The sequence below is a fragment of the Lissotriton vulgaris genome, chromosome 2_1, assembly GCF_964263255.1.
Source record: "Lissotriton vulgaris chromosome 2_1, aLisVul1.2, whole genome shotgun sequence".
Classification (NCBI taxonomy): domain Eukaryota; kingdom Metazoa; phylum Chordata; class Amphibia; order Caudata; family Salamandridae; genus Lissotriton; species Lissotriton vulgaris.
In genome coordinates, this window is record NC_141687.1 from 1,782,521,730 (window position 1) to 1,782,537,091 (window position 15,362).

Genomic DNA, 15,362 nt, shown 5'->3' on the forward strand with positions numbered 1-15,362 from the left:
CACGATTTCCCTAATATACAAGAAGCTCATCAACAACAGGGCTGACCAGCTGGAGAAACTTCGTGCTTCTTGGACAGCTGACGGACTTGAACTTGACGATGAGGACTGGCAATCCGCTGTGTCCTCCCCGAAGGAGGTGGCTATTCCGGCTCGACTTCGTTTTGTCCAGCTGAAGATCCTCCACCGTGTGTATGTGGCTGGTATGCGTCTGGTGCGTATGGGATTAGTTTCGGATGGACGATGCAGGCGTGGGTGCGGTATGGATGGTACTTTTCTCCATGTTTTGTGGGAATGCCCGATGGTCTCGGTCTTCTGGTCTAGAGTGCATGATGTTATGGGACGTGTTACCGGAGTCCCTCTCCTTCCCGAAGCACGACGTTGCCTGCTTAATGTGTGGGAGCCTTCGGACTGTAATGCTGCTCAGACGCTTTGGGTCACTCTGGGCAACATGGTTGCGAAGAGAGATATAGCTCAGCTCTGGGGCTCCGCTAGACCACCGCTGCTCAGTGCCTGGAAGGAGAACATGGACTGGTGCATGTTTCGAGAAAAAACGGTGTATGAGGCATGAGGGCGTCCCAAGAAATGGTCCAGGGTCTGGGCTCAGTGGAATTCGTACCGCGGAGATATTTGCTCCCCTCCACTTGACTATGAGGCTCCTCTCCCCTCCTCCCCATGATTGACGTTCCGTTTCTTGTTTTCCGTATTATCTATGTTTTTTCCCCTTCATGCTCGCCCCCCCTTGCCAGATGCGTTCCTTTATTTACATGTTCCTTTTCCCCTTTCCCTCCCTCCTATGACCCTTGCCAGTATGATACCATGTGTTTGTGTGTTGTTGTTTTTCTTCGACAAAATCATAAAATTAAACCTTTTTTATCCTTTTTATATGGTTCTATGTTCCACACGATAATGTACGCTCAGAGATTGCTTTAACGGCGTACTGTCCCCTTTTTTCCTTTCTATCCTTTCGTCATGTGTCATAGCGGCCGGCCCCGAGGGGTTGTAGGCAGACGCTGTGTACTGTGCATTTTATAAATAAAGGTTTAAAAAAAAAAATAATAATCCTTAAGATGTCCCTAAGCTGCACCTGTGTAGTTGGTTAGGAAAGCAGAGGTTCACTGGTGCCATGGAATGAGGCAAGTTGCCCCGGTTTCCTAATATACATAGTGTAACTTTGTTGTAGTTGTAGATGCTCTGCACTGCACCTGTTCATTTCCAACATGACACAACCAGTGTTTACCAGTCACCAAACAAACGCCTTCCCATGGCCGGACTGGCTGTAGCAGGCATCAGGCATTTGCCCGGCATACTGGAAGGGTGGGGACCAGTTTCGGAGCAGTAGGGGCCGGTTTTGTTACTGGGGGCAGTTTTGCAGCGACGCTCCAATATCAGCCCCAATAACAAAAGCAGCAGTGCTGGATACCGGTTTTGTTCAGCAGTAGTGCTTGACACTCCCCCCCACCCGTTCTGTAAAAATTGCCAGGGCAGCTTTGGGTTCCCAGTCCGGACCGACTGCCCCATCAAGCAGGCCTCCTGCATTCCAGTACCTAAGTCAGTTATCTTTACAATCAAGCAAGAACGCCTCTGGCTGCAACCACATGCGTGGTTGGGTTATTGGCGCACAGAGCCTTGGCTGCAGCGCACAAAGTCCTTACACTGCTGCACACAGAGAAAAAAAATTAGAGGGAACATTGCCCACTACTAATCTTGGCTTTGCGGGGTCTCTAGTTGGCACAGGTAGGTACTTGTGACACATAGGGACCCTTGCTTCTAGTCAAGGATAAGGGGGTATGCCCCTAAAATAACCCCTGCTCACCCTCTTGGTAGCTTGGCACGAGCAGACAGGCTTATCTCAGAGGCAGTGTGTAAAGCATTTGTGACCACATACAGTAATCAAGTGACAACACTACAGATGGACACCACACAGGTTTTATATACTAAAAATAAGTATTCTTTATATAGATTTAACACAAGACCATAAACAGCAAAAATCCACAATACTGTACTTAAAATGGTAGTATTAGCTTAGTTCTGTTCAGTTCTTAAAATGCGACACTTTGAGTCAATGTACCTTACGATGCGTTAGGCTTCCACAACACAAGTGTTGCAACGATGGAAAAGCGGCAATGTTCCGGTGCAAAGAAAAAAAGACGTGATGATCTTCCAGATGCTGCACGCTTCTCAAGGATGCGAAAAGTCTCGATACGATGAGTCCGCTGCAGCGGCAACACCCTTGTTCCGCGATGCCACGACAACAGCTTCGGCTGCGACACTCTTCTCCGACGTTGCAAGACTCTTCCGCAAAATGCGACAACTACAGCGGCGACATTCAAGATGCGACGGCATCAGCTCCGATGGCGGCACACTTCTCTGTGGATGCGAGGCGCTTTTCTTAATGCGGTGCAATATGACAGCTATAGCGCCGACTTCCAAGATGCGGCGGCAGCAGCAGCGACGGCGACATGCTTATTCTTCGTTGCGAGACACTTCTCTCGATGTGGTGCAATACGACAGCTACAGCGGCGACATCTACAATATGATAGCAGCAGCAGCGACGGTGACACGCGTCTACCTCTTGAGTCGCGCTTCCAGCTCCTTGCAACACGCAGTCCCTCAGAAGGCCCAAAACAGAAGCAGGGACTTCCAAAGAACTCTGGAGAGATGGGGGTTGAAGTCTGTTGTCCCTGAGACTTCAGCAGGAGGCAAGCTCTGTTCCAAGCCCTTGGAGATCCTTACAAGTTGATGAAAGTACACAAAGTCCCTTTCTCCTCTCTTTGGAAGTCAGGCAACCACTGCAGGCCAATCCCCAAAGCAGCACTTCAGCTTAGTGATAGTCTATCTCTACTTGTTCCACTCCTCAGCAAAGGTTTCTTCTTGTTTGTCCAAAAGTGATCTAATTTCTTGGGATCAGGGTCCCAATATTTATACCTCAAATCCTTTGTCCTCTGAGGGCAGAGGGGCCTTTGCCCAGTCCAGACCAGTTCTGGAGCACTCTGTTGACATGACGCCTTCTTTCCTTTCACAGTGCAGGGCAGAAACATCAGACGCCCCACAGGAGGTGGAGCCAGCATTGTGGAGGGAAAGCACAGCCCTGGAGCACTTTGTTGACATGATTCCTTCTCTTCTTTCACAGTGCAGGGCAGAGACGTTAGCCGCACCCCAGGAGGTGGAGCCGTCATTGTGGAGGGAAGGCACAGCCCTATTCAGGTCCCAGGTGCAACTCCTCCTTCCCATCAAGATGAAGACCTCTCTATTCACCACTGGACTGACTCATTCTGTCTCCTGAAATCCCCCTGTCACTCAAACTCCAGACAAGGAATACACATCCTAGCAGAGGCAGGCTTGGATAGTTAGACAAGAAAATACCTACTTTCTAAAAGTGGTATTTTCAAACACAGAATGTTAAAACCAACTTCACTAAAAGATATATTTTATCATTCTGAGTTCAGGCGTACTAAACTCAAATCTTTACCATGTTCCCTGAGTCAGTTATGATTATATGATGTAGTAATCTAACTGCCCATTCCGGCTTATGGAGAACAGTTAGCCTTGCAATAGTGAAAACCGAAAATGGCTGTAATTCACTATTAGTACATGCCACACACACCAGGGCATGTCCTACCTTACACATACAATGCACCCTGCCCTTGGGCCTACCATAGGGGTGTCTGATATGAGGAAAAGGGAAGATTTAGGGACTGGCAAGTGGGTGCACAAAGCTCAATCAACATGGCAGTACAAGACCTGACAAACCTTGGACACACTTTTACAGGCCGCTTCTGTGGGTGGCACAACCAGTGCTGCAGGCCCACCAGCAGCATTTGGGTTACAGGTCCTGGGCACTCCTGGTGCACTGTACTAGGGTCAGACAGGTAAACCAAACCAGTCAATCATGGAATCACCAATTCATACATTAATTTACGATAGGGAACACTTGCACTGTGGCACTGGACACCAGTGGCACAGTGCCAAAAGCATCTAACACTAGCAAAAACACGAGGCAACAGCAAAAATGGAAGGGAGACCCACGCCAATGGTGCCAGGTCTAACACGGACAAACTGATATTTTCTGACCATATTGGAAACAATGCAGGCATTATGCTTTCTCAGTTCATTGATAAAAACATCACTATTGAAAACGTTCACAGAAGCAACTTAGACATTTATACAAAAAAATAATATTTAATCAGACATATGGAAATTGTGTCGAAGAAAATAAAAGCAATTTACTCACCGACGAAAGAAGGCATAGGTTCCAGGATTAAAATTTGCGACATCTAGAGTAATGCCCAAAATGATAGTAGAAATAACTCCTGACATTCCACCCCATTCAGCTATAGAAAAAGAAAAGGAAATTCCTATTAACATAGAAAGTGAACAGGTACGGGTTACTCAATGCCGTTTTTTTTTTTTTAAAGCACGTTTACTTAATTTTCTTTCATATTTTGCAATCAAATCAAATCCAGCCAGAATACAGACCAGTGCCCATATTCAAACACTGTAGCACATCGTTTCTTAACCTTTTAACTTCTGTGGACCCTCACGTAGTCATTGCTGGAATCCAAGGACCCCCATTGAGTCATGAATGAAGCCAGGACCCCGGCCTAAGCGAATTCTTAGTTTCAAATGTAAAGCAATACACACTAATACAGAAACAAGTATAAACCAAACACATTCACAAATGATTGGATACTGAGTTTCATTTACAAAGAAATACAAATAAAAATTTGAATGTTCGCGGAAAGGTTGGAGCTTTTCTAAATGCGTTTTTTAATACTAAAACACGAAGCTATATGCTTAACTCTAGAATTTCACTTTGTTTTTGTTGCACCTAACACCTGCTCTCCTGTTCGTGCTTCAATGGAGGCTACCCATCATCCACACTGTGTTATGTTTGCTTTATTTGCGCTGCTCTAATAAAACATGATAGATACGCATACCAACTACATTCTAAGCCTCCAATTAAAAATATCTTCACATTTACAGTAATGTAATTTTTTTAAAGTTTGTTTATTTATATACACTTTATTAACTTGCTAACATAATTTAATTTTCCATACAGTCGTGGACCCCCAGTGTAGGAACAGCTGATGTAGCACATGAACAATTAGCTCCCATTTTTCCTATAAGATTGAGCTTGCAATGATACCAAGTACTCATTATTGGGTTTTGGTCAGTGTCAAAAATAAAAATACATGACAAGTTGCTCAGTAGATGACACGGGATGTTAATATTTTCTTTGTCTTGAGGACATTTGTGTCCACCCAGGTCAATCTCTAGCAACACTATGGACACTACAGTAGACTTCAGCTCTCTTTTCTTTCCAGGCCTTACTGAAACCTGGAATACCAGGTTAAACAAGTACAGGAAAAAATATAATCTGACAACTGTATAAGTGAAAGGGCTTCTTTACTGATTGATCAATATGTGAATGTGGTTGCTCATAAGGGTGAGTGGATAATTGTGAGAGTGCCAACAGTTGGATGGATTAGTGAGAGCAAAAATGAATAAATGAGCAAATAAGTGCACAGATAATGAATGAGCGCAACGATAAATAGGTAAGTGTATTTCTGGATTGCTGGATAAATGGGTTAATGCCTGAAAGGATGCAATCTTAAAGGCTCAGACACAAATATAGGTAGAAATAACGTTAAGAGATTAACAAGGATCCACACTGTGTCAAGAATGGACACTAAGGGCCTCATTTATGAAAAGTTGCGTGAAAACAGTGATGCGTGACTTCATTGCGCCCTCCTTGTGACACAAATGATGCGTCATATTTACAGTATGATGCATCATTGCGCAAGGAGTTACAGATACGTCAGTATTTCTGACGTATCTGTATGGTGCAAAAGTGACGCAATGCTGGAGTGTGTCACAAAGGTGAGGCACCTCCAGCAATGCTTTCTTTCACATGGGGCAAGCCCCATGTGAAAGGGCATGTGTCAGTCTTATGCCTGCTGTGAGGCAGGAGTAAGATATTGACACATTTGCATCCTAGAAGTGGTGCAGTGAAATCTCATAGATTTCACTGCGTCACTTCTATGACCCTTTCTTGCGTCAATACGCCCCCCTTGCATACAATATACATTGCCCAGGTATAATGTGGTGCAGGGGTTTACAAAGTGACGCATCTACCTAAAAGTGATGCACAACCTCATAAATGAGGTCCTAAATATAAAGAATCACCACGTTTAAGCAACCATGAATGAGCATTATAACATAATCTACAATGTCACAAGAATCACTACAATGTTGAATATCTTGAAGTGCCACGATCAGTATCCATGAAACAGCTTGTCACTAGCCATGAAGAGGTACCTACTGGTACTTCCCCAATTTCCAGATGTACATAATATCATGGATAAGGTATCACTGTAATTGTAATTGCATTTATATAGCATTTACCACCCCTAACAAGGTATGAAAACGCTTTAACGTCGATGAGCACACTACCCTAGGACCCAACAAGGACTGAAGGTGATTTTTATCAGAGTTTTATATAGTGCAAACTTGCCCGAGGTTATTGGAGCTTCGAACATGATTCCCCAGATTTGTGATCGACCACCCTAGTTGTTAGGCCACATCCTTGAGCGTTGGAAATGTTCATTTGTTATTTGGATAGAAAAGGATAGTGAAGGGATAGAAAAGGGGAGGGTTTTGTATTTATATAGCGCCTGCAACCACTGATGCTGATGAGGTGTTGAAGTGCTTTTTGGCGGGTAGCACGCTACTCCGAAACCAAAACAGGATTAGTGGGGACATTATTATATGGGAATATACAATTAATTTGAGCAGTAGACATGCAAGTTTGTGTTTTTGGTTTGAAAAAAGGATAGCAGAGTGATAGAATAGGGAAGGGTTTGCATTTACACAGCGCTTGCTACCCCTGATGAAGTGTTGAATCGCTTTATGCCCGTTAGCAATCTACTCCGGAACGCAAAATGGATTAGTGGTAAATTAATTTAGGGAAATATGAAATTCATTTGAGTGGTGCATGTGACTCATATGTCACAAGTTCGAATTCTGTCTGGTCCAACACCACCTCATATCCTCCTGAGTTTAGCAAATCGGGTACAACTAGAAATGAGCAATAGCAACTTTCCTGGTGCAGATGTACAAATCACCTACCGTGCCCATGGATTGGGTGGTGCTAGGTAGCTGCCTATATGTTTTACCCCATATTTGAATCAGAATTTGCGCATCTATCATTCACATAATGTCATCTATCATAGCGATAGGCGTTGTCTCCCATAACAAGACAAGTGCACCTCATGGTTGTGAGAAGTTGGCCCGATATGCAACGTTCGCTATTCTAGCGACCGCTATGTATCGTTCCAACGACCCTTATGGTGTTTGGTTGTAAGTCAACCTATAGACCAGCTATCCTAGTAGCGTGGATACGAGCAGTCTAAGGCTAAAGACTCGAGAGGGCGCGTTAAGCCAGCTGTTTACCACACATGTACCCCTTGAACACCCAGTGAAAGGACACCACACAAGTGTTATGAAAATAAACAGTATATTTATTAAGAATCACAACAGCCCTGTACTCTTTATGAGGACCGGGTACTAAGCACAAACCAAATCTCTTTAGCAAATACTTCAAGTGCACAATTAAAACAAGTGTCCGAGGACACGGAAAGATTAAGGTCTCGGGCGGACCCGATAAGGCAAGTCGGAAGCGAGGGACTCAGGACCCTAGAGTAAGGAGGCTATGCAGGCACCGAAATGCCGAGTTACCTAGCCACGAGGGCTGCGGCTGCACAAGTCTTACAGGCGTCGGGGTCTTCGCTGACGAGCCAGGAGCCGGAAGAAAAGGAGTTGCTGGCCGGCGACCAGTGCTGAATAGTTCGTAGAGATCCAAGCCTGGATCGGAGATTGATGAAACCTGAAAGCAGAGGGGACCAAGTTCGTACTACTAGCCAGTAGTCAGAGGGTACCAGGAAGGCACCGGTTGGCCGTCACCTCGACCAGGTGAGTGGGCGACGCTAGGCTCTGCAGTCTCACGGACCAGGAGGCGTTGTCGGCGACCACGGCGGAGGTGCGAGCTGTCCCACGAAGGATGATGCTGTCGGCGTCGCTGGGCCCAGGATGGGGCAACAAGCCTTGGCAGATCTCAGGGCCACGTGGTGGGCCTAAGATGGCGTCTTGAGTGAACCAGGAGGGTCCGGGGTGCTTCTCGCAAAGATGGAAGCAAGGGCCAGTCTGGAGCAACCAGACCAGCAGTGATGATTCTCGGATGTCGTCACAGAAGGGCACAAGCCAGCGGCTAGTGACCAGACAACGTGCTGAGCAGCGAGCAGAAGGGCCCCACGCAGATCGTGGAGATGCTGGGAGACTGCACTTCGGTGCTGGAGCGGCTCAGGGTCGGGGCTTCTCGGACCCCAGAGCACTCACCAGAGAGTTACCTCGATGGTCGTGCTGGCTTTAAGAGCGTGCAGGTTCTGATGATGGCCGGTCCCTCGAGGTCTCGTCGCACCCACAGATCACAGCTGAGCTGATGACGTGGGTAGAGGTCAGAGGTGCCAGGGAAGCCGGTTCTCGTCGAGCTGGGCCGTCGGATTCCTTGAGGAAGGACTTACAGCAAACCGCAGAGTTCTTAGTTGGTGCCCGCTGATGCAGGGTGACTACTCCTTAGTCACAAGGGAGAAATCTTGAGAAGAGTCTTGAATGTCCTTTCGTAGAAAGTAGTTCTTGAATCAAAGATGATCTAATTTGGAAGGGTCCCCGCTCCGGTCTTTATTCTAAAGAAAGGGGTGGGTACATGACTAGGTCCTGCCCTAAGGGTGGGACCAGGAAGGGGGGTAGTTACACCCCTCTCCCCTGCCGGACTTTCCCCAGGCCAGGGCTGTCGCCCCTGGAACTGGTTCTAACCGGCAGATGCGTAGTGAGCACCGGGGTGCCACTCCGCAGTCACCTTCTCGCCAAAGCCCTACCTACCCAGAATACACAAACCCTGTCTGGGACGGTGCGAACACCGCCCTCGACAGGAAACCCTTTGTCCAAGTGCTCCTCGCTGGAAGGACTCCCAGCAGCAGGAGGTTAGACTCGTGTCTGTGGTGGCAGCATCCATTTTGTGGAGCTGAGGCTTCAGTTAACTTTAACCGGGGTTCACAGTTACGTACATGTCGTGTCCCTCTAGAAGGGTGGGATGCTAACCTCATCGCCAGAATTGGTGAGAGGGCAGCACCCCGATTCGTATGACACCTTACTCGACATGCCTTGATAACGCGACACCGGAGTTACCGATATGGTACGCGTTATCATGGAACAGCTATTGGGTCTTGATTCCGCAAGCTGCAACCGGGCTCGGCTCGGGCCTGAACCTAGCTCACACGAGCCCACGCACTCTGCCTTCAGGATCGTTAAGGCCTGCCATAGGAGTGACTGATAGGAACTCGGGTGTCCATTGTATGGTTAGATATAGAGCTACTATACCTAAAGCGAAGGGTGGTTACACGTCTTCGCCCCAGCTGTCGTGCAGCCAGTTGTGTCAAATTTAGGAGGCCAGCCAGGGGTGGCATAATACATGCTTCAGCCCCTGGCGGCCCTGGGTACACCTATGCCCTGCGTTACGGGGTCTGATAAGGTGGCCCAGTACCAATTGGTAAATGCACCTAGGGTACATATCGTAATTTAGAAAGAGAACAGCCAGGCTGTGGGTCTGATTAGCAGGCCCACAGCCAGAGAAAGTCGTAAACCAGTGAAACAAAAGCAAAAAATCTGGGTGATCATAGGATTGCAGACCCTACTCTCCTACAATGGTCATCCCACATAACAGGAAAACAATTACTAAATAGCCTCAAAGAAAAACAACACTGTTCCACCTACACACTCTACAAGGTACAGCTGGCTGTCCATGAGGGTGAGCACTTCAACGCCCCACATATGTGTAGGAAGTGCTATCCAAATGCTACGATAACACTTGTCTAGTAGCAGTGGCAAGGAGAAACAGCAGAGAAAAGTTGAACAAACAGACCAAAGTATTTAACGAGTATTGTATTCTTTTTCTTTTTAGGTCTGTCAGTTTTTGCTGTATTGTTGATGTAGACCAAAAATTCTTAAGTAAAAAAACATAGACACAACACAGTGCTCAGTTTATACCTGTGGTTTTAGGTGGAGACCGCTAAAACTCATGGGCCTCATTTATGAGGCCGTGCGTCACTTTTACGCTGCCGGTGCGTCACTTTTTGTGACGCACCAGCAGCGTAAAAAATGTGCCTTGTTGCACCATATTTACAAAGTGACGCATCTAGGTAGATGCGTCACTTTGTAAACCCCTGCGGCACATTATACCTGCGCCAGGTATAATGTATGTAGGGGAGGCGTTCCGGTGCAAGAAAGGGTCGTAGAAGTGACGCAGTGAAATCTATAAGATTTCACTGCGTCACTTCTAGGACATCGTTGCGTCAAAATCTTGCGCCTGCCTCACAGCAGGCGTAAGACTGACGCAGGCCCTTTCACATGGGGCTTGCCCCATGTGAAAGGAAGCATTGCTGGAGTTGCGTCACTTTTGTGACACACTCCAGCAATGCGCCACTTTTGCTCAATACAGTTACGTCAGAAATACTGACGTATCTGTAACTCCTTGCACCATGATGCGTCATACTGTAAATATGAGCATCATTGGGGTCGCAAGGAGGGCGCAGTGAAAAGTGATGCATCGCTGTTTTCACGCAGCGATGCGTCACTTTTCATAAATAAGGCCCCATGTTTGTGGACCAGAACGTATTTTTAATTCATGAGGCTTTGTTTGATCAAGAACAAGAGAGAGAAGGCAGTAAATGGGGAAGGGGAAAGAGAAAGATGGAAAAACAGTGAGAAAGGATGAAAGCAGGGATGGAAAAGAACCTGAACGGGTGAAACAAAACAGCAGGGAGTGTAGGGTGGAGATTGCCAGGATTACTTACCAGTATTGCCCGCTTCGCCACAAAGCAACTGTCACTACCAGGCGTCTTTCCAGCCAGGCAGGACCCTGCTGAACTGCGAAAGTGGAAGAGAGTAGGTGCATTGAGGAAGGCAGGAGGTAGACCAACCCCTTATAAACTCAAAACACATCACACTCACCAAACCGCCGGAGTGCAAAAGACACAACAGGCCCGCAAAAGGGCTGTAGTATACAGAACCCCACAAAATCATAAAAAATTAGAAGCAAAGCAAAGCAGGCGCCTGAAGTGCAGGTCGTGAGAGGCGGTTGCATGATTTAACAACTACCTCTGGAATCACGAGTGCCTAAACCACGAAGGCTAAACAACGACCAAATCCCAACCACTATGTTTTGAACCACGACTCACTGAACTACAAAATAAATCCAATTTACATATCAACCAAACCTACTACTATGTCTCTCCGGTTCCCTCTCAGTGCTTCGAGTGATCTCAAATCAGAGGTTCCATCTGTTTTAAGACAGTGAAACACAGATCCTCGTGATCCGTGCCCAAGGTCCTCAGGCCTGAAAACAATCCTACACTGCCATCTACTGGCCAATAAAAAAACCATGTAAATTAAAACAATTAAAACTGACTATCATTTGAGGTTTATTAAAATTAGTATACGTTTGAAGTGTTCTTTAAATAAAATATTTATTTTTTCATGTTTAAAGGTTGGAGTTGTTAAGGCCACTCGTCGTTTAATTTAGTAGTTGTTAAGGAGGTCGTGGTTCAGTCCCAGGTCGTTGTATGTGAGTCATTGTTCAGCCCACTCGTTGTTTAAAAATCGTTGTTCAGGCTGTTGCTCCGTGAGAGGCGCCACCCCCCTGGGGGCCGGACAGGCGGAAAGAAAGGAGGACACAAAGAACCTCCGGTCGCACAAAACAGTATTGGAGGAGAGATGCGGAGGAGAATGGCACATGCCCCACGACCTCCATATCCGTGAATACGGAAAACAAACAGTCTGGAAGCAGGAACACCGGGCAGAACACTACTGCATCCTCGCAACTCCCACCGGCAGCAGCGAGCAAACTGAGGTGAGGTCGCAAGTACAGGGCCAAATAATACGGCGGAAACACATGCCGGCAGAGCCCACTAATTCAGGGCTGATGAAAACAGCCTAGCACAAGACTGCCAGGGCCTGTGCAACACAGGGCGGAACACAATAGCAGAGTGTAGTAAAGACGGTCCACAGGCGGTAGAATTCAAGAACCTTTATTCAGTTCAATTTAACACAAGGTGCTCCCAGCTTGACAGGACGGTAACGACCCAACATTCTACTGCTGCCTTCAAGTGACAGCACGGGCCATACCAAGTGGGAAGGAAGCGGGAGGGAGAACAAGTGGGAGTGGGAGGAACCAAGTGTAAAGTTACAACACATAAGGAGGAAAGAGCAAAGGACAGCTGAGAGTGGAGGCAGAGTGGAGAGGTGGAAATAGTGGGGAAGAAAAGAGAGAGGGAGAGAGAGAGAGAGAGAATGCGAGAGAAAATGAGAGAGAGAAAGACAGTAGAGCATGGGGAGAAGAGATAACTACAGAAGTGATAACAGGAAACGCAGAGGGTCCTACACAGAAGACCTGAGCCCCGGTGAGAACCTGGGGACATCAAGAAGGATGAACCCAAGGCCTCTGCCAGCACTGGCATGGGACCACTACAAACGAGATCAACAGTCTTTGTAAGGGCGGGGTGGAGGAATACAGAAACGGGAGGGTGGTAGCCTGAAACACTATCTACTCTTTACCCCCCCCCTCATTCCTACCAACCGTAAGGTGACTAAGATTCCCCATAGTGTCCCGGTTACATCTGAAAGAGAAAGGTAGAACATGGGCCGGGGACCCCAACATCCTGTCCACCCTGGGCCTCTAAATTCTTAACCAGAGACTGTGAAACATAAAGCTCCTAATAATACGGGTGTCTGTGCTTAAGTAAATAATGTAGACACTGGTGGGAAATCACTACCCCGTAGTCATACCCAAAAAGGGGCCAACCCTTCAGACTTCTAGTTATACTCAGTAAAATGTCTCATGTGGTATAACTGTAAACAAAGGTTATTAGTTCTGTGGTGGCCACCCCAAAGTCAATCTTCTAGTAACCCTCAGTTCCCAATTACACAGGGGGTATTACTGTAAACGAGAGTTATACGTTCTGTGATGGCCAACCAATTGTCCTGGCCTTAATCCAAGGTGGAAACACGGACTACCCAGGCGGACGCTGCTGGGTAAATGATACCTAGACCACCTGTTTTTCAGCTATGCCAGACATCCACCAGTCAGTACCTAAGTTTGGTTCAATTGTGCTCCAGACCTCTCTCCATCGTATCATCACCTCCTTCCAGGAGAGTGGTAATAACTTTATGATCTTTTCCTTGGGTAGTTTTCTGGACCAGACCGCACTGCGTCTGCGACTTGTAACCCCACAGACCTCATACACCTTTTCAACCTCGTTGTCTGGTCTAGACCATCCTCCCACTACGAATCTCTTTCCATACTCAGCACCTGAACCTCGGGACACGGGCTCATTGCATGTAACTTCATGCCTCTCTCTCCAAAAATTTAGTCCAACAGGATTATACTTTTCCTCCTTTACACCTTTGGTGGGAGTTACCCTACATTTTCCTTTACTAACAGATCCATTTTCCTTTTTCCTGACTTCTTCACCATTTCCCTTCACAGGTTCCTTGCTTATATTCTTTCTCCTCTCAAGTCCTTTACATGTACCCTGTTTTGCTTTGAGTTTGTCCAAGACCACATTTTTTCTCCATTGCACTCTCCAAGCAGTACCTTTACATGCCCCCTGACCCTTATATGGTGGTTTCCTTTCTTTTAACCGCTCAAACCAGGCCATTGGTGTACTGTTGGTTCTCACTCGATCACCCCTGAGTTCATTGCTTTCTAGGTATATCATCAATCTTAATTTCTTTTGTTCCTCCCTTCTCAGATCGGAGGGTTCCTTTACCGTGCTGTAAGTCGACTTCCTTGTACTTCTTTTCTTGTATCTCACTTCCAACTCTTTGCCCCCTGTTATGTTATTGTCATCACCTATGTACGTTTTAAGGGATATGTTGGTCTCTTTGAGTTCAAATCCAAAAGCTTCCGCTAGCTTACTTTCCCACAATCTCGTGCTCACCGTAGAATAATGTGACACAAAATCAGCGACATTATAAATTTCACTTCCTTCAAAGTTGATAGGACACCCAGGGATAACTTTACTCATGTTCATTTCCACTTTGTCATCCTTGTCCTCCCTGACATCTTCGTAGCTTTGTACATCACGAGACCTCACTTGCATATAATGGTCCCCTGTATCTACCATAACATCTTCACCGACATTCCTTCCAGCTCCCTCTTGGTCCTTCTTTTCAGTGTTAATGTAGACTTCTTTCCCTCCTGCACTTAAACTATTAAACAATATCTCCACCTTGTCATTGGGAAGTAATGGTTGCTCCTCATTTCCTATTATCTTTTCAATGTTACTAACACTTCCTTCCCTCCTGCACTTAAACTATTCCACAATATTTCCACCTTGTCATTTGTAAGTAATGGTTGTTTCTTTTTTTCTTTCATTGCTAAAAAATTGCGAAAATATTCCTTCCTCTCTTCCCATGTAGCTGTTGTTGTACCATCCTTTCCAACAAATGGCATCAGGGGTGGTAAATTGTACACTTTGTTTTTTTCCATGTTTATTTTGCAATCATTCCCGATTTGTTGTACCCCTCCAGTAAGTTTCGCTCTGCGCGATATCATTTGAGTTGCTTTTGTTTTACTTCGTTTTAAATTCCTGTATTATTCACTTTTATTTTGAAGTATGACAGTTGAGTACTAGTTTCCAGAAATTCCTACTCTTTATTCACCTTGTGGCTCCAGTTCACTTTTACTCCTTTATTTATCTCCATTTAATCTCTGTACACTAAACTGGTGCATTTTGGAAGGAGCTTCCCTTCAAGACTGACACACGCGTTATATTTGCTACCCTACGCGGTGTCTTCCTCACTCAAAATGGCGGTCAGACCCAAACGCGATATGACGTTTGCTATTGACTGAACGCTGGGGAAACTCAATTCCGGCTCTAAAGAGTCACCTTCCCCCTTTCCATCCTTTAGTTACGAATATAGCACTTTAATGTCTCTTTATGGTGTTTCACCTCGCCGTGCTATTTGTTCGAAGCCTTTATTATTTTTTCCAAAATGTGCCCGTCGCACTCTTGTTAAGTCTACATCTCAGGGAAAAACAGCTGTTTTATGACAGTATTCACTTCTTTTAATTCAAATACTCCTTGCGCATTGACCTCGGGCTGCGCGTTTTAAATGTGAATGCTCAAAGTCTCTTTACCACCCTGCGCAGTCCCACGCACCTGGCAGCCTCTGCTCTTGTTTATTTTCTGCACACCTCAGTCTACGTGGTTTTTACTTCTCAATAGAGCTGCTCCCCCTCGCACTCT

General features: G+C 46.2%; 1 protein-coding gene across 1 annotated transcript in view; it reads right to left on the reverse strand.

Annotated features, from left to right (window-relative positions):
- Positions 1 to 15,362, reverse strand: part of LOC147733269 (sperm-specific sodium:proton exchanger-like) — a 7,973,824-nt gene that overhangs the window by 6,480,531 nt on the left and 1,477,931 nt on the right. Inside the window, exon 7 of the mRNA XM_086956195.1 lies at positions 4,232 to 4,331. Coding sequence (XP_086812321.1) covers positions 4,232 to 4,331 — 100 coding nt within the window. The remainder of the gene's footprint in view (positions 1 to 4,231; positions 4,332 to 15,362) is intronic.